Here is a 25,932-nt window from a genome sequence, read left to right as displayed (position 1 = left end):
GACCACATCACTTCTGTATGTGAAATCATCTCCAAGTACTTCACGTGCTTTGGGGATCAAATTTAACTTCCTAAACTTGACTCAGGAGGCCCACCATGGCTCCAGCCTTGTAGATCTCCTCCCACCCAAGATGCTTCTGCAAGCTCCCTGTGCACTGAACTACTCACAGTCCCTGGGACCTGCAATGTTTCCTCTCTCAGGTCTGTAGCAGAAATTGCTAAGTGTCTACTAGTAGCCGTTCCACTCTGCTTTTTTAGTACCAAAATCCTTTATTTTTATCTGAGCACATGGCTACCTGGAAAAAAGACACCTCTGAGGTTTCCAGGCAGCTGAAACTGGTCATGTGACCAAGTTCTGACCAATGGGATCTAAGCAAACTGTCCTGCATGACTTATAGGAAGCATTACTAAAGGGAAGAGATGTATTCTTCTGGGATGAACATGTGATGGCTGGAGTTTGAGCAGCCTTCTTAGACTATGAGGTGGAGTCTTATGCTGAAGAGAATAGAATGAGATTAGAGAAGAAACCCAGACCATGAATATTATGGCGCCACATCCAGGCTTCTTTTACATGAGAGAAAAATGAATTCTTATTTTGTTTAGTCCATTATTATTTTGTGTTTTATTACTTTTGTGTTTCTCTTCTTTCTTAAAACTATCTGATTCAATGTCTAAGCATGTCATTTCTCTGTCTGGGATATACTTCCTTTCCTTCTTTACCTGGCTAATTCTATTTGGCTTTTTGAGACCCAGTTCTGGTGTCACCTTCTCTAGAGGGCACTCTGAGCAAGCAGCCCACCCTTGCACCCTTACAGCACAGAGAGCTTCTCTCTCTCTCTTTTTTTTTTTTGAGACAGAGTCTCACTCTGTCACCCAGGCTGGAGTGCAACCATGTGATCTCAGCTCACTGCAACCTCTGCCTCCCAGGCTCAAGCGATTCTCCTGCCTCAGCCTCCCAAGTAGCTGGGACTACAGGCACCCGCCACCACACTGGGCTATTTTTTGTATTTTTAGTAGAGATGGGGTTTCACCATGTTAGCTAGGCTGGTCTTGAACTCCTGAGCTCAGGCAATCCACCCGCCTCGACCTCCCCAAAGTGTTGGGATTATAGGTGTGAGCCACTACGCCTGGCCAGAACTTCCCTCTCTCTAGTGAAGTGCCTGTCTCATGATGTTCAATTGGTCTTATCACTGCTTCTCTCTCCCTTGGGTAGCCCAAAAGCATCTGAAGGAGTCAGTCTTATTCATGTCCAGATGTCTGGTACCTATTTCAGTACCTGGTGATAGCAAAATGGGGAAGGAGGGAAGAGAAAGGATGGGGCCTGAGGGTGGGGAGGAAGTCCTAGCAAGTCTCTAGCTTCACATAGGAATCCTGTATCATTCCTTTCACTGATGACAGATCCCTCATGGGGGATAAAAATGGGAAAACCACTCTGGAGAGCTGACTTAGTAAGCACATCAGTGCCCACTATTTCTAAAACTTCCAATTTTATAGCATTTACCAACTTACAAGGCACATTCATGCACATGTTATCCCTTAATTGTAACAACTCAACTAACTAGGCACTTTCATTATCTTCAGGGCTTGGAGGGATACATGACTTGCTCAAGGCCACATGGCTACTAAGTGGCCAAGTGGGACCTGGAAACCAGGTCCTCCGGCTTCATATCCAAGAACATTCCCACTGTCCACTGGTGCCTCCTCCGCCTGCAGTGCTCTGGGGAGTCAGGAAAGCAGGCCACGTGCACAACCACACACAGGCCCGTGTGCGCGAGGGTAAGACTGCACACACACCTAGTGCACAGATGTGAGGGGCTCCAGATGTGTGTGGCATTTTCACTTGAGAGGGGAGCCGTGGCGGAGGAAGGAGCATCGGGGCGATACTGTGCAGCTGGTGCATGCAGATGCTCTGCCACTCTGCTCAAGGACAGACCACCTCAAGCAAGTACAGGGGATGCCAGGAAGCAGGGAGGGCTGGGAACAGGCGGCAGCCAGGGGGAGTTCGCATGCTTTTAGAAACTGCACTAGGCTGTCATCGGTGCTGGTTATTCAGTGCATTCACCTCCCCCGGAGCGAGAACAGGACACTGTCAGGCTAAGAGACGGCAGCACACAGCATGTCCATGGTAAACAATTTATTTTTCTACCTCGGTTGCTTACAGGGGAAAAAAATAAAACGTCATCAGGGAGAAGCACAGATGAACTATTTACAGAGATGAAGAAAATTCACAATGGCTAAAACGTTTGTGAGGCAAGCATACTAGGACAAGTTCACCAAAGCAAAGCAATTCATAGCAAAACAAAATATGGAGATGGGGAAAAGCCATACAGATTTGTTCTTTGAAAAAAATAATACTCATGGAAAAGCCTGCAGGAAAATAAAAGGAAACTAACCAATTATTACATCAAGCATCTTTAATGAGATGAGCCAAACTGCACATGTAGGGTCTCAAGGACAATGACATTCAAATGTATGGATTCACTCACATCAAATGCATCAAATGGAAGCGTGCGGGTCACTTCTCACAAACTACCAGCACAGACAAAGCAGTGACTCTTGAGGGTCCAACTGAGTGGTACGTCATTATTCCAAGAGAGTGGGTGTATTTCAGTTAGGGAAATGAAGGGAGTCAAGCCATGGGAAAAGATCCTTCTAAGGGTGATGGGCAGGATTGCCAGCCTTGAGATGGGGCCTGATCAGGATGGGCCCCGTGTTCCACCCCCTCCTACTCCAATGGTGCCAGCAGGCAAGGCCAGGCCAGCACAGGCAGGGAGGCGAGCTGGGGAAGGTGGGGCCCACTGTGGATCGGTGCCCACCGTGCCTGTCATGTGGCAGCACCTGGATGACTCCACTGTCCCTTCTCGAAGACAGACAGGCTTGTGATTATGGCAACAGCCACTGGCCCCAAAAGACAAAGATAGTCAGATAGTGTTTATATAGCTCCTCTTCCAGATCAGGTTTTTCACATTCTTAGAGAATAGTCTGTCTCTGTGTGTTCACCTTTATCACTGTCCATCGTAAGACACGGGTGCTCCAAGTCACGTATCTGCAACCCCTCTGGACCACCAGCACTTCAAAGCTCACCCCATGATATGTCCCCAACAAGCCTGTTTGGTCATGACTTAAAAACATTTGATGTCTTCTTCCTAGCTTCCCCTGAGGAGGCTCTACGAAGTTTGTGAGAAGTTTCCCTCTGGCCCCGTTACATTCTGAGGAAGTGGGGTCGGTCACAATGCATACAAGAAGCAAAGTGGGAGGGGACTGGAGAATAATTTTTTTTTAATTGAATGAAGCAATGAGGACATGAGTCCAAGAATTAAAAATGAGAAAAAGAACAGTCATTCAAACAGGCAGCTAAGACAGACTTTCAGTGAGCATTGACTGGAGCGGGGGCAGCCCAGGCCAGGACTGTGTCCTCTCTCTCTAGAAATGGTAGCAAACCCCACTTTGCTATGCCTCTCTTAAGAGCTAGTTGATAAAAATTATGTCTTGTGAAACCGGCAAATAGTCTGCAAAGTGAAATAAGAACAGAAATTAACAGATTAAACTGAAATGAGAAGTCCAGAGTGGGGAAAAGAGAGGAAGCAGGGGAGATCCCTGATCACAACCCATAATAATTCAAGACGGGATCCTGATCCAAATTCCAGGCTGGGTTGGACACCTGGATGTGGGAAGAAGGAGCTGTTCCCAGAGTGGTTGGTCACCACCCAGCCTTTCTAGAAAAGAACTACTCCCCACTCTAAAAACTATCCAGTGTCTAGCCTTCTCTAGGAACATTATATTTATTCTGACAGAATTCTGAAGATGGGCACAACCAGGTGCCACTTGCCACCAGCTGTGTGGCCCAGGAAGGTCCGTGCAGCCAGCCCCATGTCACATGGTGAGAATGAGGCTCTACTAAGAGTGATATCTGCACCCCCAACCAGATGAGATGGATGTTCATAGAAAGGGTAAGTCCAGGTGGAAAGGAGGACCCTTCATAAAGGGGATCAGATTGCATCTTCCTGAAAGGGGACCCAGGCTACCTGGTTTATGAGTGAGAACAGCCAGGATGAAGAGTCTCGGAGCTCTCTAGGACCTGGGCGTACTTTCATTTCTCCCAGCTAGCTGTCTTGCGTGGCCCTGCTAGGGGGACTCAGAAAGGGGCTGGGAGAGGTTCGGGATCCATGCACAGCATGAGGGGGACCAGAGGTGGGAAGTGGGTAAAGTGGACATACAGTGAGGACACTGAAAAGAAAGACCACAAAGAAAACATCAGGATAGTTGGGAGGTGACATGACTGCTGTGCAATGTCACGAAGTCACAGGATCCCCGGGGCATGGCAGGGGTTCGCAGAATCTACCTGATGGGGATGAGGAGAGGGCAGAGGGCTGGGCTGCCCCATCTCTGGGTCCCCCCTTCTGTACCCCAGCCGCCTCGGCCAGATCCACCCGAAACTTTCCTTATTGGCATGAGGTGACAGATGGAAGTCAGGGCATCCCGAAGCTTCTCTGTAGCCCTGGCCCTGAGGCTGTGGCTCCAGGAGTCATCAAGTTTGGTTCTAGAGGGGCTCAGCTACTCCCTGCGCTCTTGACTGGAATGACACATGGACCTACCTAGGCTTTGTGTCTGGAAACATTTGGCTGCTTGGGGAGGCATCTGGGATAAGCACAGACACAAAACTCCACAAGGAGCATATCCTTTGGGAGGGGGTCAGGAGGGGAATAGACTCCGACCCTAGCCTGGCTTCTCAGATGAGTGGGGTGGGCGGCCCCAGCCACGGGGCCACCCTTCCCAGTTCAGGGCCACTCCACTCTTGCCCTCCCTGAGAGCAGGCAGCCTTACTCTTGTGGCCACTGGTGGCCCCTTTCTGGCCATTAGTTAAGAGAATCAAGAGGCTTCCATAGTGAGTGGGAAGGTGGGAAGGATGGAAAAATAAAAGTTTGATGGTTGAGAACAGGGCAGCTAACTCCCAAAGGTCAGGAAGCTGCTCTCTGTACATTGTAATGCCTGATTTCTGTCCCATTCAAACCCACCTGATTGTATTAAGCTGCAGGGACTGTGGCCATGACAAACGGATGGGCCCTGGGCAAAAACACTCCAACCCCACTCTATCCTCCTTCCTGCAGCCCACCCCACCCCCCACCGCCCCCAGTTCCCAAAGTCTTGGCTTTGGTGAAGGGCTGGGCACCCAGGGGACCCTATCTCACTCTGCCCAGCCTCAATCTGGTCACTGCTGCATGTCCGTCTGCCTGGGGCAGGCCCAGGGATGCAGGCCATGGAGGCAGAGTTCTACTAGATGTCTCCTGAGCCAGCTCATGGGGGCCCCGGGGCAGGCCCTCTGATGAGACAGGGGCCTTAGCATGAGGTCCACATTGATGTCCTCCCCCAATTATTCCATGTTAAGATCCCTCAACTCTGTCTTCCTGGGACTAGCATCACACTCAGGGGCAATGGCAGCCTGATTACGGAGGGGAGCAGGTTGTGCAGGCTGAGTGCACAGATCAGTGCTGCACCTGGAGGGCCGAGATGCGTGAGCCTTTGCACCTGTCATCCCCTGGAGGGGAAGCGAGGGGAGGAAGTGAGAGGAAAAGCCACCAGCTTCTGGGCTGAGCAAGACTGGCAGAGAATGAAGCACAGGGACACTGACCCCATGGGTCTCTCCAGGAAGGAGTGGTGCACATGTGTAAGTGTGTGGACCATGCACCCCACCAGTAACAGCCCTCTTCCTTTAGGCACTGGAACAGCACCAGCCCATAAATTTCCACGGTGACTGTTCTACATTCTGTGCTGGCAATAGCCACTTGCCACACATGGTTACTGAGTCACTGAAATGTGGCCAGTGTTTCTAAAGGAACTGAAATTTTCTTTTTACTTCTTCTTATTCTTCTTCTTATTTTTGAGACAGAGTCTCACTCTGTTATCCAGGCTGGAGTATAGTGGTGTGATCTCGGCTCACTGAAACCTCTGCCTCCTGGGTTCAAGTGATTCTCTTGCCTCAGCCTCCTGAGTAGCTGGGATTATAGATGCCGGGCACCACGCCCGGCTCATTTTTATATTTTTAGTAGAGACGGGGTTTCACCATGTTGGCCAGGTGGGTCTCGAACTCCTGACCTCAAGTGATCCTCCCACCTCGGCCTCCCAAAGTGTTGGGATTACAGGCGTGAGCCACCGCACCCAGCCAACTTTAATTTAAACCTAAGTTTTAGTAGCTCTTTGTGGCTAGTGTTATTGTACCAGAAAAATAGACACTAGGGAGATGGTGGAGGGTGGCAGTTAAGGCCCAGACCGCCTGGTCCAAATGCAGGTCCTACCCCTTGCGTACAGTGACCCCTTCAGAAGGAGTTTCTACCTCTGTGCCTGTGCCTGGTGGGGGTCTCTGCCTGGAAATGGGAAAGTCTAATGACAGTGGCTGGTTGAGTGCTGGCCTCTCTTGTGGTGGTCCTTCTTGCATGTGCCCTTCTTTTCTTCAGGTCTGGGAGCCTGTGGCCATCCTGAAGCAGCTGCTGCTGGGGGGCATCTTTGGGGACGGCTTCCTTAGTGCGGGCCGAGGAGTCTTGTTGAGGCCCCTCCCAGATGGGGAACCATCCCAGCCCCAGGGGACACTGGTGGGGGAGCCACCTGCACTCAAACTCCTCCATCTTGGACTTCTGCTTCTGTGCCTGCCTTCCCTGCACCCTCTGACCCACACAATCGGAGAGGGGCACAGACCCCAAAGACCATTCCTCATAGACCCCCTTTTCCAAAAGAGAGAAGTAAGGCCCTAGAAGCGGAGTGACCTGCCCATGGCCACTTGGCCAGGTGGTATCGGAGACAGGACAAGAGCTTGGGGCTTCCACCGCTGGTTGAAGGATCTGTCTGCCATAGAGCACGGCTCTAGGTGCCCCCAAATGCCTCCTCATCTCTCCAACTACACCCTTCCCGCCCCAATGCTTGGTCTGAGGCAAAGACCAGGCCAAGCCCTCACTCTGCCCTCCTGTCATCAGTGTCAGGGCGCCATCTTCCAGCGACGCGTCTTCACTCCCTTTGCTTCCTAATTCATCTCAGACCCTGACACTCCCAGACCTCCAGGTCTAGGCATGACGACAAGGCAGGGGTGAAACTCCGCCTGCAGCCCAGCTCCCCAGGGAGCCTCCTCCCTCAGCAGAAAACCCACAGGGGACAAGACTCTGTCCCTACACCTCCTCTGGAATCTCGGCTGTCCTTTGCACATGGAGACCCCCAAACACCCCAATATATTCTTATCTGTACTCCAGATTTGAGAAAGGCTGGGGAAAAGCATACCCTGTAAAACATCGCTTCCTTCATTGTCCCTACCCCATCCCTACAAGACCATGTTTCCCCTCGCTGCTTCTCCCCACGCAGAGCGAAAGGATAATCTAAACAGCCCACCCAGGATGGACAGCAGCCCCAACCCCTAGCAGCTCAACATCAACACAGCCTAGAAGGGCGCCGAAGCCACAGCAGTCAGGACCGAGCAGGAGGAGGAGGGGTGGAGGAAAGGAAGGAAGGGCGGGGAGACATCAAACATTGGGCAGGTGGACACAGGGAGCGGGGAGGCGGGCAAGGGGTGGTAGAGGGTGAAAGAAAGCCCTGGGCCTAGAGTTCAGTCCTCAGTGAGAAAAAACCCGGAAGAGGCTTCAGAAAAAGGAGGTGAGCACAGGGAGGCCTCCTGCCTCCGTTCTCCTGCTTTCCCTTTAAAAGCTGCCGTTCTCAAATACCCGGTACCAGTGAGTAATACCTGAGTTAATCAGAAACTCTGAGCTGCATCCTGGCCTTGAACTTCAGTGGATTTGAAATTTATCACGTATAGGTCATTTTCAAGTGGATGCATGTAAGAAATGCATTCTCTTTAGGGGTCCTCTCACCTCCCCCCAAATGCAGCCCACCTCTTGTGCTTCCAAAGCCCTGGGAGACCAAGCCACTCACCTGGGAACTGATAGCCATAGCTTGGAGCAAATCCGGGGTAGCCACGGCCATAGGTCGCCACGAAGTTGGGATATCCTTGAACACAAAGAGAAAGATCAGAGTCTTGTTAGTACAGCCGCCTCAGGTCTGGGGTAAAATCTCGCGGAGGGTGGCAATGAGGAAAGTCTGAGTTATTTTCCTTCACAGAATAATTTGTCTCCCATGAGGGTTTTTTATCAAGGGTCTGGGTCACCTCTCTCCTGTGGCCGGGGCTGCTGCTGTCAGCTGTTGCTAATTAACCCGTATTTGGGCAGCCAGACCCCGCAAAGCCCATGTACTTTCCTGAACCTTCAGAGTAAATGCCATGCATCAGCACCAAACACAAAGCCTGCGCCTGGCTCTGACATTTGGAGAGCTTACCCTGCATGTACTTTACCTTAAAGCTATTGACAGTAGGAGATTAAAGTCCTCGTGATGCATCCTCCCAAGCCAGTGGACAACAGAGCCAGCACCAGACAGAGCATGCGAACTCAGGAGTCACAGTTTAGCGGCCAAACTCAGGGCTCACCCTGGGCCTCTGGAAAACGCTCGGCCTGATGAGCCATGGCCCACACTGCAGTTTTGACACTCCACGGAGGTGCCAAGATCTTTGGAGAATGGTGAGGGGCTGGGTGTGTTAAGATGCATACCACAAAGTGTAGCTCCAACTCAGGAGCCCCGTGCCATGTGACTGGATGGGCGTTTCACCACAAGCGTATTGTTTCTAGACCCCTGTCTCAGCAGACAAGCTAGGGGGTGAGTGGTTCACTGAAAGACACTTGTAGAAACTGCCACTGGGCTGGCCACTGGGCACACAAGAAACTCAGCTGGCAAGTCCAGGGGCTGGTGTGACCATCTCAGATCTGTCACTAACCCCCAGTGATGTGAGGTGTCATTCAGCTCTTAGGGAGTCATTGTGGCTGCTCAGGCCACTTCGTTCTTCAAGTCCCTGCCTGATTCAGGCTAAATGAAGGCCGTATGGGTCAGGCTCACTCTGCCTCCCTCCACTCAGTGTATATGTAACCTCAGCACATTCTTGCTCTTAAGATGCCACCACGGCCACCCAACCACCGAGAACATGACTTTCGCTTTGACCTTGGAGGTGAATGTCTGTGGTCATTTTTTGGCTGCCCAACCCCTGAGCCTCTCCCTGTGTGTAAGTCTTGGAGAGAGGCCCACCCCCACCACCATCACAGAAGCTGAGAAGGCCTCAGGGCTCTTCCTGGGGCTGGAGGCTGGGAGGCAGGCCCGTGAACCTGGGCTCGACAGACGGAAGCCCTCCTTGGGATCTGCCTCTGGAGCTGGTAGGGCAGAGGAGGAGGGACTGGCTCCGAATTTATTCTGGTGTCAGTAGCAGAATCTGGCATCCAGTGTTGGCAACAGTGGCCCCCTGACCAGGTCATTCCTGAGTTGTCCCCTTGGCTAGGGCTGGGGCTCTGACCACCCAGCTCCCCCAGTTCCTGCCTGTTTTCTGAGTCCTGTTCTCCAGCCATCCTGTCAATTCTCCAGCACTGCCCAAGCTCCTTCTAATAATCTCCTTTGCTGCTTACAGCAGCCAGGGCTGTTTCTGTTGCTTGTTATCAAAACACTGGCAAACAATTACTTTGATGAGTGGACTTATGACAGCCTCCAGGCTCTCCAGCAATTGAGGGCAACAGTGACACTTTCTACGGGTGTCTCTGCCCTTCTACACAACCCCTTTAAAAACATCCCTACACACAGCTCTGGGGTCTTATCACCCACCTGCTCAGTGGCTTCTCATACATCACACTGACCACTTCCTGACCCTGCAAGTGAGGGCTAATGGAAAAGGATCCCTTACTAAATTCCACTTTGCCTGCACTCGGCAACAGGAGTCAGAGTTTGCTTGTCATCCTGCTGCCTACTCAGAGCTTTTGTGCCTTGGAGGTGGGCTCCACCGTCCCTCACTTCCTGGTGGATGTTGGTGTTGTAGCCTCTGCCTAGGATCAGTGGATCTGCCACCAGACCTAGAGCAGAAACTCACGGGTCTGAAGTCAGGAGACCTGGGTTCCAGTCCTGCCTCTGGCCCACAACCATGCCCTTGGGGGTTGTTATGATTTGATGTATGTGTTTCCCCCAAATTTCTATGTTGAAATCTTAACCCCCAAGGTGATGGCCTTAGGAGATGGGGCCTTTGGGGTGTGATGAGGCCATGAGGTGGAGCCCTCCTGAATGTGCCCTTAACAAAGAGGTCACAGAGAGACCCTCACCCCTTCCAACACGTGAGGACACGGTTAGAAGGGGCCATCTATGAGGAAGCGGGCCCTCACCAGACACGGAATCAGCCAGCACCTTGATCTTTACTTCCCAGCCTCCAGAACTGTGAGAAATAAATGTTTGTTGTTCATAAGCCACCTCGTCTATGGTAATCTGTGACAGCAACCCGACTTAAGGTAGGAGTCTTCCTTTTTCTCTTGGAGCTTAAGTCTTGTCACCTGTAGAAAGCCTTGTGGGTCCCTTGCAACAGTGACATGCCCAAATTCTTGAGTGAGACCAGCTGTGGCTCCTTTCCCTTGCTTCCCCCAGAACCTTCCCAAATTTGCAGTCACAGCTCACTCACTGAATGGAACTGTCTCTACCTCCACAGGGTCTTGCCACCCGCTCCTTCCTGTGCGCTTATTTCCCAGTGCTTGGTGACTCATTGACAGAAGCCTGCCCAAGCGAGGCAGAAGGACCCAGCAGCTCTGCACTGACTGCTAGCTAAGGAGCAGGAGCCCGGTGGGATGTTGAGCTCAGGAACCCGACGGAGAAAGAAGGAAGGAAGAACAGCAAAGGCCAGGGCTCAGATGCCTTAAATGGACACATGCATACTGGCGCCTTCCTTCGTATTTATTTCGTGGCTAGGCAGCTCAGTTCTCCTCCAAATTAATCACCTGCTAGCAAATCAGATCTTGTACTAGATTTCTTATACCATGATTTCAACAATATTGATAAATGGATTATATGCAAACAGCCAAGTCATGGCTGCCTAGGGGCTTTCCTGATGAAAAATGGCTCCTTTGCTTCTAACTTCAGAGCTGGGGGTCTTAAATATTTTAGTGTTAATCTGACAGCAAAAGCATAAGCCCATGTGTCACCTTCCCTCAGGGAGGGTGGGAAGTGGCAGAGCAGCCAGTTTCTCCCTGCACTTAGGTGACAAATACAATGCAATTATATCTGCTTTCTTCCTGGCTTTCCTACAAGGCTTCAACGAGAAAGAAGAAAAGCATGGTCAAGTTCACCCCAACTTTGGGTCTCACCCCACTCTTCCTGGACACATCAATACTATAGTCTCCCAAACCACAAAGATGAGAATTCGGCATCTGCCAGAGCGGGGGATCTTATCTCCACCCCCAATCGCCGAACATCCTCTAGGTCAGGCAGATGAAATCATAAATTTATAATACAACATTACTTCAATTTTCCTCTTCATTTACTGCTGTGCAGCCCAGCTCTGCTCGAATGGTTCACAGCCCCAGCCACACGGGGGAAATTGGCTGGCTGCATATCAATAGCACATTACAGCAGACCCGTGCAGACGCTCCATCAAGCCACATTACGGCGGGATGACCCAGCCACCACTTCCATTAGCAGCCTGGCCCCTCCCACACTGGCCACTGCACAATTTATCTGCTCCAATACTCTGGACGCCTGATCAATCCCACGGTAATTATCTCTTGTCACTAAAGTCAAAAAAAATCAAGGCTTCTGCCAGGGTGACCACCTCTCTTGCAGATCAGCTTTCCATTGCAGAAGCAAAAATACAGAAATCAACAATAGAATTTGGATTTGCCAGTGAGCTCATTTTGAGGCCCCATTTTGGGGATGCTGACAAAGTTGTCAAAACTGTGGTTCTTGTTCTAGATCTTTGCTGCAACCCTAGAGATGTTTCCCTTCTAGACGGGTCCATGACTCATCTTCTCCTGGGCTTTGTTACTCAGCTACTCAGAGTCATGGAAAACGGCTCCCACCAGGCCCCAGACTTGAAAGAGACAAGAGACAGGGCTGTTTATCCAGGGAACTGCCAGAGTGTGACATATCTGCTGCGTGATGTTTAGAGCACTGCCTGGGGCACCTCATCGGCTCCATGAGGTCTGCAAACAGACTAAACACCAAGTGCCAAGAGTCCTTCCTAGGCAAGGACGTGAAGGCTAAAGTCTACAAAGATGCTTTGCCTCCAGAATCACCCTGAGTTGCAGGGGCTCCTCCAGACCTGCGCCGTCCAATTTAAATTTAATTCAAATTATCTAAAATGAAAGCTCCAGTTCCTCATTCGCAAAAGCCACAACTCAAGGGCTCAGCAGCTACCGTGCACAGGCAGCTAGTGATATTGGCTAGTGCAGACAGGACCTTCCCTCCCTTGCAGGAAGTTCTATTGGACTGCACTGCTCTACAGGGACAATGAAGAGCTGAATTCTGAGTTTCCTCTGTCCACCAGGAAGCGGCTAAACAAAGGAACACTTCCTTGAGAATAACCTAAACAGATATTTTTGGGAAAGCCAGATCCCCATCGAAACTGAGTGTAGATATATGGTTTTAAGTTCCAGCCAATCTCCAATCTTTTGATCTGTTAGTGAACGCCAGCAGATTACAGCTTCCTAGTCCCTGTTCTCAACGATACTTTTTTTTTTTGCCCACATTTCAGGGGGCTTAATGGCAGGGAACACTGAGTCAGGACTTCACGGGGGGCTTCTCAGTACGACTGCACCTAAGAATGCTTTTGGCTAACGTGCTTTAGCTGATCATCAGCATCTCTTCGTTTCTGGGCCTGCTAGGGTGAAGCTTTTCTTTGAGGGCTCAGCAATGTGCTATTTCTCTAACACTCGTATCAGCATGTTAAATAAACAGCATGTGCCCAACGAGGCCAAGAAAGTTAAAGGCAGTGGGATTATGTGGCAGAGAAGGCTCAGAGAAATAAAATACATCAACAATCATCATGTGTTTGCTTTTATTAAGTTCACCTTCATTAAGAAAAATGAAAGAGATTCTATCACATTGAGCTGGATAACTGTGGGCACCTCTTGGTGCCGCAAGGCAGTGCCACAAAGTCTGAGGGGCTGCACGAGACCATTTCTGTTTTTTTTTGTTTGTTTGTTTTTGAGATGGAATCTTGCACTGTCACCCAGGCTGGAGTGCAGTGGTGTGATCTTGGCTCACTGCAACCTCAGCCTCCCGGGTTCAAGTGATTCTTCTGCCTCAGCCTCCCGAGTAGCTAGGACTACAGGCATGTGCCACCATGCCCTGTTAATTTTTGTATTTTTAGTAGAGATGGAGTTTTCACTATGTTGGCCAGGCTAGTCTCTAACTCCTGACCTCAGGTGATCTGCCCGCCTCGGCCTCCTGGGATTATAGGCATGAGCCACTGCACTGGCCTGCAAAAGACCTTTCCTAAGAGTCTTAGGTGACTCTGGTTTTGTCCGGCTCAAAGGTGGGAGACCCGGCCTAAGGATAACCCCTCCTCTTCTCTTCTACATTCCTTTTAAGGAATTCCCATTGGGTTGATTATTCTGTGATTCTGTCAAACGCTGTAAAAGCTAAAACCAAAACAGGTGTAGGTTTTCCCCAAGGATGTCTGCAGCCATATCAACAGAGATCAAGATAGAATAACTGTGCAACTACATGCTTATCAGCCTCCCTCTGAAGAGACCACCCAGAGTATGGAGAAAATCTTAAATGATATTTAAAAATTAGTTCCACAGTGTTCGAGTCATTTACAGACCAGTGTGCTGGTTGTCTCAGACTCCTCACTAGAATGTCAGCTCCTTGAAGTCAGAGACTTAGTTTTCTGCTGCATTTTCAGCATCTAGAACAGTGCCTGGCACTTAGTAGGTACTCATTTAATAAATATTTGTTGAATGAATGAATTTTAATGTTTTAATGGTTTATAGTCTCACTTCTAAAAAATCCCTAGAAGTGCTATTTATTTTTCCACTCTTTCAATAATAAAAGTTTAAATCATGGAAACCTCATCTAATTTCATTGGTTAGTTAACTTTAAGAAAATGTTTTTCTGCGTGAGTCAAGTTCATCAGCCAGATTGCTGTTGGTGAGGATGGTAGTGCTTCCAGGACTAATATGCAGGCATAGTGCTCGGTGGAGATGGTGACTCATGTAACTGATGGGGTCATGTGAGGCCATCCTACCAAAAGATTTGACTCTGCCTGATGCTACACTACCACTTTCGAGGGAAGAAGCAAGAAGAAAGAGAAACAGTCTTTGATGACAGAGTCAAGGGCTTCCATCATAGCTCAGCAAATGGCAGTCTCCTCGCTTAGAGAGTCCATAGACCCAGAGGGCCAAGCTGGGCCAATGGGTAAAACAGAGGGCAGCCCAGGGAGTTCCCAGTGGGTGCTTTACAGAGGGCTCAGGAGGAGGCTCTGTGATGGCTGGGGAGGCCTGTATCTCCTCAGATACAACTTGACACTGTATCTGATTCATCCCTTCTGCCTGGACCTCTGGCTGAGCTGGTTCCTGGCTGAAGGACACATTTTGGGACATCTTAGGAGACCCTGCTCAGTGCATATGGATGGCCTCACCACAGTCACTGGGAAATTCAGGAGGGCCCAGGGCTGATGAGGCCTGGAATCCAGCACACAGATCTTTGTCAGAAGGTGGCTACTCAAGAATAATCCAAACTCCTTGGGCTGGGAGTCCACAAGGAGAAAGAGGCCGCAGTTGCCACAGCACAGGTCACATTCGTGAGTCTAGCTAGGTTCTCAGCCTTGGGTGGTAAGGAAGTCCAAGCGGTAGGGCTTCCTAGTGCCTTGTTAATAACAACTCCCAGCTTGAGTACATGCTACGATACCTTGTTGATTTGAAGACACACATCTTTTCCACACTTTAACTTCTCTGAAAGTGGGATCTATCTTGCAGCCAATGTGATAAGAAAGCATTATGCGGTTTAATTAATAGCATATTTTTTCTTTCTGAAGAGTACATGAACATACATCTTACTAGCCATGGCATCTCAGATTAGACTAAATACAGCATTTACCAGGCAAGATACAGTTTCATTTATCCCTGAACAACCCCATGAAGTAAGATTGTTACCCCATGGGTAGGATAAATGAAGAATAGAGAGGCTAAGCCACTTGCCCCAAATCACACAGCTGATACAGTGAAGAGTCCAGGTCTGCTGATTCTGAAGTCCCAAGCTCTTGCCTCTGGACCACACGGCCTCCCTTGCTGGAGCCCTGCTCTGGCTAGGGCTGACCCCATCCATTCCATCCAAAGGGTTCTCTACTTGGTTAGAAGAAGACTAGTGCCTCTGTGACCTGGGGTTGGGCTGGATAGGGTCTGGGGTTAGGCACAACCACAGCTACAGCAGGCAAAAGGCAAAGGCCTTCAGCAGCAGGGTGGGGCTGTGGAGGTTATAACTCAAGAACAATAGGCTCTGAACTGCAACAATATCTTTACCTAACAGCCCCTTCTTTACTGTGGCTTGGGGAAGTCATAACTTGAACAGTGAGTAGACGGGGGAAGAGCTGGGCAGATGAGTAAGCTCCTGGCAGGCATCACATATCCATCCCCCAGCGAGCAGGCGCTGTTCAGATGCTGTCCAGATAAGCGCAGGGACCAGTGCTGTCTCCTACCACCTCAGTAGGTGCTCTCAGGAAGGGGCCCCTCGGGTCTGCCCACGAGCTGCAGGCAAAGCCAACCCTGGAGCCCCTGGGCCTGCCTCTCCCCACCTTCCCACACACACGTGGCCAGGATCCTTGGCTCTCAAGGTCCCACAGTAGGGTCCTCGTGTTCCAAGCCTGTTTATTCCGAATGGAAGGCCCCTGCCTTACTCATCCTTCTCATTTCTGCTGAAATGCCACTTCCCAGATTCCTAAGACTGGCTTCCACTGCTCATGACGTGCTCTCCAACCACCCCTAGACTCTATGATGATCATCAGGCGTCTGTGCAATTCATGTTACGCATCAGGCTCTCTGTATAGACCACAAGCTCGCTGAGGGCAGGAAGCACATCTGCTTGTGAAGCACTGTGTCCCAAGGCTACCCAGGGCTGGTCACGCAGCAGGTGCTCTTGACCCATGCCTCCTGCCCCGCCTCCCTACCTGTGTTCCCATGATGAAATGTTAGGTACCCTTCTGTTCAGGGATCCCTGCTTGGGTGATTATGGAGATGTGGGCCTGAGCCTTTGCTCGGAGTCTGGGAGGCTGAGCAAGCACTCTTTGCTCTTTGTCAACTGACAGGAGCTGAGCTGGCTCCGCTTCACACCTTTGCTTCTCCCAGATGAAAACCAGTTCCTTCTTCCCAGCATGCAGAGGGTACCAAGTTAGACTCAGAAAGGTGGGAAATTTCCTGAAGTTGGATCCTGAAGGTCTTCCATTTTATGCTGTAGGGCCTTTATGCTCATTTTAAATTCAAGACTCTAAAACCCAGTAGGTGGTAATAGGCTCAACTCTTTCTTATTTTTATTTTGTTTTTATTTATTTATTTTCTTAAGAGACAGCGTTGCTGGGCGCAGTGGCTCACGCCTGTAATCCCAGCACTTTGGGAGGCTGAGGCGGGCGGATCACAAGGTCAAGAGATCGAGACCATCCTGGCCAACATGGTGAAATCCCGTCTCTACTAAAAATACAAAAATTAGCTGGGTGTGGTGGCGCGCGCCTGTAATCCCAGCTACTTGGGAGGCTGAGGCAGGAGAATTGCTTGAACCCAGGAGGCGGAGGTTGCAGTGAGCTGAGATCGTGCCACGGCACTCCAGCCTGGCGACAGAGCGAGACTCCATCTCAAGAAAAAAAAGAAAGAGAGAGACAGGGTCTTATCATTTTGCTCAGGCTGGTCTTGAACTCCTGGGCTCAGGCAATCCTCCTGCCTTGGCTTCCCAAAGTGCTAGGATTATGGGCATGAGCCACCGGCCTGGCCCCCAACTCTTTCTTATTTTATATTTTTTCAGAAACAGGTCTTGCTATGCTCTATGCTGCCCCGGCTGTGGTGCAGTGGGTACTCACAGGCACGATCCCACTCTGATCAGCACAGAGTTTTGTGCTGCTTCATTTCCAACCTGGTCCTGTTCACCCTCCTTAGGCAACCTGATGTTCCTCCACTCCTAGGAGGTCACCACATTGATGCCAAATTTAGTGGGGACACCAAATCTGCACAGCCCAGAGTTCCTGGGCTCAAGCTTTCCTCCCGCACCAGCCTCCTGGGTAGCTGAGGCCATAGGTGCACGCCACCACACCCCACTAATGTTTATTATTATTATTATTATTATTATTATTATTATTATTATTATTATTTTGAGACAGAGTCTCACTCTGTCACCCAGGCTGGAGTGCAGTGGCACAATCTTGGCTCACTGCAACCTCTGCCTCCTGGGTTCAAGCGATTCTCCTGCTTCAGCTTCCCAAGTAGCTGGGATTACAGGCACGTGCTGCAGTTCCCAGCTGATCTCTGTATTTTTAGTAGAGACAGGGTTTCACCATGTTGCCCACGCTGGTCTTGAACTCCTGACCTCAGGTGATCCATCTGCCTCGGCCTCCCAAATTGCTGGGATTACAGGCATGAGCCACCATGCCCAGCCTAATGTTTATTATTTTTTGTAGAGAGGGGGTCTTGCTATGTTGCCCAGGCTGGCTCATAAACTCCTGGCCTCAAGCGATCCTCGTGCTTAAGCCTCCCGATTACAGGCGAGAACCACTGCACTCAGCTCAACTCTCCTTCTTTCAGGTTTGATTTCACCATTTAAAACTACCAGCTTAGTTTCTTTTGATATAAAACATAAAGACCTAATAAAAATTATTTTTTTAAAGAAGGAGCTAAGGAATTATCTTGTAGTGAACCAGGAAATAATTATCACTGATTTTTAAAATCACACTCTTAAATATAGATATATTTAGTTTAGACTCTACCCTTTTCTATCAACTGGTGCATTCCCATATACCATACTGTTTTAGTTACTGTAGCTTTGTGTTACATTCTCACTGTTGGTCTTTTCTCATTCCTCTTTTTAAAAACATTTTCTCATTTATTCTCACTTGTTTCTTCTTCCAGGGATAAGTTTTAGAAACATCTGGCCAATTTAAAAAAATTACAATAGGATTTCTCTTTGAAACTCTGTTAAGCCTAAAAAATTCATATGAGGAGAATTAACATCATGGCCATTTTTAATATTCTTCTGGCATCTTTTTCTATTTCATAAAGTTCCTCAAAATAGTTTTACCTGCCCTTGTTATTTCCTCAGACAAGTAGATACAATTCTTTGTCAGACCGCAAAATGTTTTATAAATTTAAAATTAAGCCAGAAGTGATTTAAACAGCAGCAAATCTGAAAATATAGAAAGGGCTTATCAAACAATGTAGAAGTGGGACTCTTAGCCAAACCAAATGAAAATCCATTAACACTAGACAGCTCATGTGCCTGAATGGAATTTTACCATTAACTACCATTTATCCCATTTAATTAGTATTTTCCTGACACACAATAACTTGCACTAAAATACCGTTCTCTCGCCTTTAAATTTCTAATTATTGTTGCGACCTACACCATTACGCATCTCCACTGCTTTCTCCATCTTTCATGCCATTTAAGCGGTAAGATTTTCAATTATCTACGCAGGACGGACAGAGATACCTTTAAGGAAACGGGCATAATATGCAACTCAATTTCTCTAAAAGCCAGGAGAAATCATTTTTAGTCAGAACAAACACACTTTGTCTTTCATCTTTTTTTTTTTTTTTTTTTTTGGCAAATAAAGAGTAAAACAGGCTATTTAAAACATCCATTTAAATGCAAATTTTGATATCCCAAGAGAAAAATGTTAATCATTTAAATAGACAGGATTATCGCCCACCCTTACCACTTCCCTCCTCTCCCAAGTTTTAGAAAATGTAGCCTTAGCCCACACAAGTCAAGTCAGCCAGGAGTCCTTACATCTTAAGAACTCCCACTCAGATGAGAGGGCTGAGGCAGATAGAGGGGGACTTTTCCTTCTTTTGAGGAAGGAGATGGAAAAGAGAGAAAATAGTCTAACATATCCTATAAGCCAGGCATGGGGCAAGATTATAAATACAAACACACACACACACACCCACACTTAATCATCACATCTGTCTTGGAACGGGGAATTATCATCCTCATCTACAGACAAGGAAACTGAGGCTTAGAAAGGTGAAGCAGTTTGCCCCACTGGTAGGTGACCCAATTGGGAGTAGAGGCCTCCATAGCCCTCCCAGTCCATGGTGACCTGCGGTCCTGTCCAGACTCACCCAGCATCCCCATGCCAAGCATGAACGCGTCCATGGTGTAAGGCAGTCCCCGGGCCCGGCCTCTTGTCCCAGGTGGGAACATGACTTCTTTCGGCTGAGCTTTCTTACATTCTACCTGTTAAACAGAAAGGCGAACAAATGAGATGCAAATGAATTCCACGTAAATGTCAAATGCAGAACCTGTCTGGTTATGAGCTAAGTTATTTTTAGCCTTGCTCCTTACCCACTGTAAAAATAGCCATGCCGAGTAAATGGCCTGCAAAATAAATACTTAAGAAAACACGCCACTTGTGCAAATCCTGCTTCGGAAAAACCTACAAGGATGAAACTGGGTTCTGGAGGGGTGGCAAGGACGTAAGCTGCAGGTATACACACAGATTGAAGCTCAGGCTGACGCTCGTGCAGAAAGCATGACAGATAAGGAGGCAGACAATGGCTGTTGGATGTGTCTGTGAATAATAACAACAATAGCAATAATAATAATCCCTCAGGATTTTTCAGCCCTTTACACATTTACAAGTGCCCCTGACATTCTCTCAGGCCAGTGACTCTTCATGCCAGGCCATCTGATTCAAACTCTTATTAAACAGACAGACCACTTAGCCTTAGCTCCAGTTCACAGATGAGAAAACAGAGCATCAGAAGTTTTGTGTTGGCTGGGCGTGGGGGATCATGTTTGTAATCCCAGCACTGTGGGAGGTGGAGGCAGGTGAATCAGCTTGAGCCCAGGCGTTTCAGATCAGCCTGGCAACATGATGAAACCCCGTCTGTACTAAAAAAATACAAAAAACTAGGCAGGTGTGGTGGCACACACTTGTAGTCCCAGCTACCTGGGAGGCTGAGGTAGGGGGATCACCTGAGTCTGGGAGGTCAAGGCTGCAGTGAGCCATGATCACGCCACTGCACTCCAGCCTGGGTGACACAGCGAGACCCTGTCTTAAAAAAAAAAAAAGAAAAGAAAAGAAAAATTCTTGTGCAACATGCTGAAAGCCCTCCCCAACAGGTTCAGGCCTACAAACCAGATCTTTAGAATTTCTAGGTCAGCAATGCCACATTTCCACAAAACCTACACCACCACCACACTCCTGAGGGAAGTAATAAGATTAAACACTGATTCTGTTCATCTGGATTACTAGTTTCTCATTTGCAGCTACATTTTCAAGTGGTTGCTAATCTCCCCTTTCTGTTTCCCTTCTGACTCTAAAATTTCCTCATGCTAATCTGCTTGTATACCCAGAGGTCACTTATTTAATAACCTTAACTATGCGAACTATAAACCTCAGGGAATAAGTAAAACTGTGGCCCTCGGAAGCTCCTTCACTGTTTTACCAGAGCGCCTTAGGCCTGTGCTTATTGGCACTTATTTGCTTTTTGTTTACAGAGAAATTTAACAAGCATTGTTAGCCAGTAATCAGTCCCACTGCTGATGAAGATGGGATGTTGCAGGGTAAGGCACGGATGCTTTTAACAGCCAAAAGAAACAGCATGACCGCCTGATAGTGACGGAGAAAAGACAAGAAACAGGTATCTTATTTAAAGAGCAGTCTGGGCCATATGGTATAGGAGCAAAAGCTCTACATAGTTCAACAGCTGCTGAGGTATCACTGTAACACAGAAAATTACTATTGTTCACAGGTGTGCCTGAGATATCAAGAAAAAGTTAAACTGTGTGCAATATACATTGTTTAAACAGAGACCTCTAGGCCGGACGCAGTGGCTCACACCTGTAATCCCAACACTTTGGGAGGCTAAGGCAGGCAGACTGCTTGAGTCCAGGAGTTCGAGACCAGCCTGGCTATCGTGGCAAAACCCTGTCTCTACTAAAAATACAAAAAAAATTAGCCAGGTGTGGTGGCATGCTCCTGTAATCCCAGCTACCTGGGAGGCTGAGGCAGAAGAATCGCTTGAACCCGGGATGTGGAGGGTGTAGTGAGCCGAGATCGCACCACTGTACTCCAGCCTGGGCGACAGAGCGAGACTCTATCTCAAAAAATAAAAAAAAATAAATAAAATGAAAATAAAAAAGGAACCTCTATGGGTTATCCATTTTGGAGATACTCACATCCCAAATACTTCAATCAAAAAATATTTTAGTGCTCAAGGTTAGGGGGATGCTATAATTACCTAAGATATAAGTCACCTTTCTTCAAAGACACCAGACAACAGGTATTACTCTTGCTCTTTCAAGAATAACCACAAATGCCTTAAAAAGTGGACAAAATGGTTCAACATTCATGACTAATATGCTTAATACAGAGTTCTATAGATTAAAAGAGATGAGCATCCCAAAAGAGACATGGATAAAAGACAGGAGTAGACAATTCACAGATGGCTAATAAAGAACACATTCCTCAAGATGAAGCATATTTTTTGCCCACAGATTGACAGTGATGAAAGCATTGTTTGATGTAAGGGTTTCTGAGGGTATAGTGTGGAGGGGTGGAAATTGGCACGTATTTTTCTGGAGGGCAACCAGACACTACATCAAAAGCCATAAATTTATACATACACCTAGTAATCTTACCTCTAGGAATTTGCCCTACCGGAATTAGAATTTTTTTTTTTTTTAATAAAAGGAAATACCTAAAATATAGAAGAACAGGGAATTAGCTGAGTTTGGTTTATCCACACTGATTGAATGCTATGCAGCTATGAAAAAGTGTGTTGATAATAATCATGCACTGGTACTGGGAAACCCCTCAGTCCCAGGCAAACCAGGATGATGGGTTTCTTTAAATGCAAGCGGGAAAACAGCAAATGTCACTGACTTTTTGAAAAATAAACAAGTGCATATATCATATAGGGAAAAATACTGAAAAGACATACTAAAGTTGTCTTAGAATCACTCTGTTTTTAAATTTTAATTGGGCATTTTGCTAGTTATTTTCTAAGCTTTCTGCTAAGCAACAGGGAGCAGGTTTTTGTAAGATAATGCAATAGACTGTTACTGATAGGGCTATTAGAATATTGTCATTGCAGGTAGCGGGGAAAGGTGATTGAAAACAACAAACTCATCCAAATTGGCTCTTTTAGGTTTCTCTCCTAAGCCCAGGGGTGAAAACTGGCTTCAGGACTCCAGAGGAGCAGGCTGAGAAATCTCATTTGCATGAACCTGCCCCAAGCCTAGGAAGATGGGCGTGTCTCGCACAGGCAGACAGATAATTACCCAAAGCCAACACCAGCAAGGGGAATAATACCGCTAACCAGCTCACTTCCTAATAGCCCTATCGGTGACAATCTACTGCATTGTCTTATGAAAACCTGCTGCCTGTTCCTAGGCAACCCCATCAACGGAAATCTCAGGTTTATACAATTTTCATTTAGGGAACATAAAGGTTAACTGACTGTAATGGGAGTGTTTTAAACAAACCCACCTACTCTTCCTCTCACTGAACAGGGCTGACAGCTCTGTTTAATTCTGCTCTGTCTTTGCTGCTGGTGGTTTGGGCAGCAATGACTGTCTGAGTGTCAACCACCTGCTGGGTCAACGGTGAGTGTTCCCCAAGGCCAGGGGCCATGGCACATCCACTCTCCAGGGGACCCTGGCCTGTCCTGGGCGTCTGAATGACAGGGGAAGGCAGCAGGTAACAGTTAACAGCAGGGAACCTGGCCTGCCTGCCCTGAAGGCCTCTTGAAAGACTTCTCAGGACCAGGAAGCCTGTCCAGTCCCCTCCACCCCCGAGACTCAGCCACTTAATTCAATGACGCAGATGCGGAGGAACTCAACACGCCAGGCAAGTGCTAGGCTTTGGGGACCCAAAGATAAATAAGGAAAGCCTCTACCTCTCTGAGAGCTCTCATTGTATTGAAAAAGAAGAGGCTCTGACTGTCTTGTTCTCCTAAGATGAATGCAAGTACTCACACATCAACCTGCCCCTCGCTGCTTCTGCACTTGTTAGCCTCTCGAGTGTCTTGAGTAAGCCCACATCGGGTCACCTTCCCCTGCTGTCCTCCCCCAGGCCCTGCATAAGTCAGAGAGCTTGGCATGAACAACCCGGGTGACAGTCAGAACCCAAAAAGGGTAAAAAGTGGTCTATCTTTTCGGTTCTAGTCATGTACTTAGGCTATCTGATCACATGCTCTGTTCCAGGTATCTACTGCTGAGCAACAAACTGCCCCCAAACTTAGTGGCTTTGAGCAACAATTTAATCATCCTTCCTCAGGGTTCTGTGGGGTGACCGGCTCAGCTGGGCTCTTGCTGGTGGTCTCATGGTGCTGTGGTCAGGTGGTGACTGGGGCTGAGGCCAGAGGAGGCCTCAACGAGGCTGGAGGCCCAAGATGGCTCCTCGCTCACATGGCAGGCAGCCACACTGGTTTGGCTGGGCCTGCTGATGGGGCGTCCACCATGGCTTCTCCATGGCGCCTGGTCTTGTCACAATATGGTGGCTAAGTCCCAAGAGGAAGTGTCCCAAGCACAAGCATTCCAACAGACTCAGGCAGAAGCTGCAAGGCTTCTTCTAACCTAGCCTTGGGACTCACAGTGTTCCCTCCCACACATTCTACTGGTGACACTGGGCCAGCCTAGAGTCCGTGTGGGAGGGGGCTCTAGGGATAATCTTTGGAGACCAACAACCACATGTGGTCGGTGAAGGGCAGTGAGCTGACAGGGCAGCAGGAGGCACTCCTCACACTCTGGCTTTTGGCTGGCTGGGTCCTTGGAGCAGTGGGCACCTAGGGCTGCTCTCACCACAGGGCAGAGGGCAGGGCACGGGGGCTCCCTTCCCACTGTAGCCCCACACAGGCCTGCCTGGCTCCCCATGGTCCTCTAAAACAAAACAAATGTGGTGCTCATGGGGACCAGGCCTCTTGCTGCAGGTATTTTGGCCCCACCTCCTAAGACTTCCCCTTGAGGAAGGCCCACCTCCCAGTCTCAGTCCTTGGGTCTCCTGCACCAACGGCTTCTCACAGTGGCTGCTGCTACTGCTGCTACTGTTTCAAATAGCAACTGACCAGAGCAGTCTATTCAAGGGGCAAGAAATGCAGTGAGATGTTCCATCTGACTGAGCACTTGTAAGAAGCCTCAGAGGCCACTGATGACCAACTGCTCATACCAGAAAGACCAGGTCTCTGTTTTCAAGGTGCACAGCTGGCAATGCCACAAAACACTCCCAATACCAGGGATGTGCCAACACCCCCCACCCCAACGAAATTGATGGGATTTGTTTTGAAATTTTCTTCTCCCAATATGCTGCTTTGTTCGACAAACTGGCCTTAGAAGAGAGGGTGTGGCTTCCTCATAGTCCCCATGGTAATGGGTTCAGAATAATGACCTAGCCCCTGGACACCTAGCCCCTGGACGCCTAGGGCAGCAGCATGTTCCTTTAGAGAACAAAACGAAGGCCTGATGGGAGTGTGGCCCCTGTGGTCACTAACACTCTTGTCCTTGCTGCCCACTGGGTTGGGTGCCTCCTCCCATCAGCATCCACAGCAACTCAGCAAGGAGGTTTGCAGTTTCTAACTCCTTACTCAGGAATCATTTCAAATTTACAGAAAAGTTGCAAGGAGAGTATCCTTTACCAGAATTCACCTACTGCTAACATTTTGTTACTTTTGCCTTATCATTTGCACACACTCCTGAGCCCTCTATATCTATATGTAGAATTTTTTTTTTTTTAGACGGAGTCTTGCTGTGTCGCTCAGGCTGGAGTGCAGTGGCGTGACCTCAGCTCACTGCAACCTCCGCCTCCCGGGTTCAAGTGACTCTCCTGCCTCAGTCTCCCGAGTAGCTGGGACTATAGGTGCATGCCACCACACCCTGCTAATTTTTGTATTTTTAGTAGAGACAGGGGTTTCACCACATTGGCCAGACTGGTCTCGAACTCCTGACCTCGTGATCTGCCCGCCTCAGCCTCCCGAAGTGCTGGGATTACAGACGTGAGCCACTGCACCTGGCCAGGATTTTTTTTCCCATTTGAGAGTAAGTTGGTATGCATTTCCTAAACATGAGGGCATTTTCTTACGTAATCATAGCACAGTTATCAGTCTCAGTACGTTTAACATTAATACAATACTTTACCTTCCATATGCTTGTTTTGCCAGCGGACCCGATAATGACCTTTATAGCTATATATCCATCCCACAGAGCAGGAGACTGAGGCTCAGACTCAGACATCTAACCTGTGGTCCAGACCCAGTACCTGTGTGCAGGGCTGGGATGTTAATCCCGATCTGCCTATAGCCCCAGCCCAAGCCAGGAGAGTGGGTGCTGTGGCCCTGCGTTACACCCTCTCCCTAGCGGGGAATGCTTAGCACTGGCTTTCAGAGGAGGTGCTGGAGCTTCTGCAAGAACAGCTTCCCTGCAGCTACTATGAGTGGCCACTCCTCCCCAGTGGATCCGAAGCCCTTGCAAAGGTAAGCTCACTGCCCTGGCATCTTTGGGGACGGTGGCTGGCAGTCTGAGGAGTATGCCAAGCTTTGGGAAGTAAAGGGCTTTTGTTTTTCCCTGGTCTCTGTACAAAAGAACCCAGTCAGCATGCGGCCTTGGGGCCCAGAGGGAAATCCAAGCCCTGGACCTGTGGCCTTGATGTACCATCCAGGACAAGGAAAGCCTGTTTGGCCTGAAGAGGCCAGTGTTTGCAGTTTCATTTCTCACTCCAAACAGGTCGTGTCTGAGACTGTTTAGTCCTCCAGCGGGAGAGGCCTATTTCAATGGATAAAATTCCCCAGTGCTCAGGTATCAACCTTGACCGTCTGACTGTCTGGCTAACAGAAAGGGGAGGGGAGAAGAGGGAGGAAAGGGCTCAGGAGGAGAGGAGGTCCTGCAGCTTCTAGGGTGGGTAGCTGTCCTTCTG

At 48.8% G+C, this 25,932-nt stretch overlaps 1 protein-coding gene across 19 annotated transcripts in view; it reads right to left on the bottom strand.

Moving 5' to 3' along the window:
- MSI2 (musashi RNA binding protein 2) overlaps positions 1–25,932 on the bottom strand; it is a 428,220-nt gene that overhangs the window by 49,356 nt on the left and 352,932 nt on the right. For 18 of the 19 annotated variants that reach the window (XR_010153021.1, XR_010153022.1, XR_010153023.1 and 15 more), the window contains 2 exons: positions 19,142–19,256; positions 7,908–7,982 (listed from right to left, as the gene is read on the bottom strand). Coding sequence is in view for 16 of the 19 variants with exons in the window: in XM_063799024.1 (XP_063655094.1) it covers positions 7,908–7,982; positions 19,142–19,256 (190 nt within the window). In the remaining 3 variants the exon portion in view is untranslated. Of the gene's footprint in view, positions 1–2,118; positions 3,509–7,907; positions 7,983–19,141; positions 19,257–25,932 lie in introns of those variants that run through there. The other variant, XM_016932621.4, reaches the window with a different exon arrangement.

Source organism: Pan troglodytes, chromosome 19, assembly GCF_028858775.2.
Source record: "Pan troglodytes isolate AG18354 chromosome 19, NHGRI_mPanTro3-v2.0_pri, whole genome shotgun sequence".
NCBI lineage: Eukaryota > Metazoa > Chordata > Mammalia > Primates > Hominidae > Pan > Pan troglodytes.
Note: the sequence above shows the minus strand (reverse complement) of the source record. Positions and strands in the feature narration are given on the sequence as shown.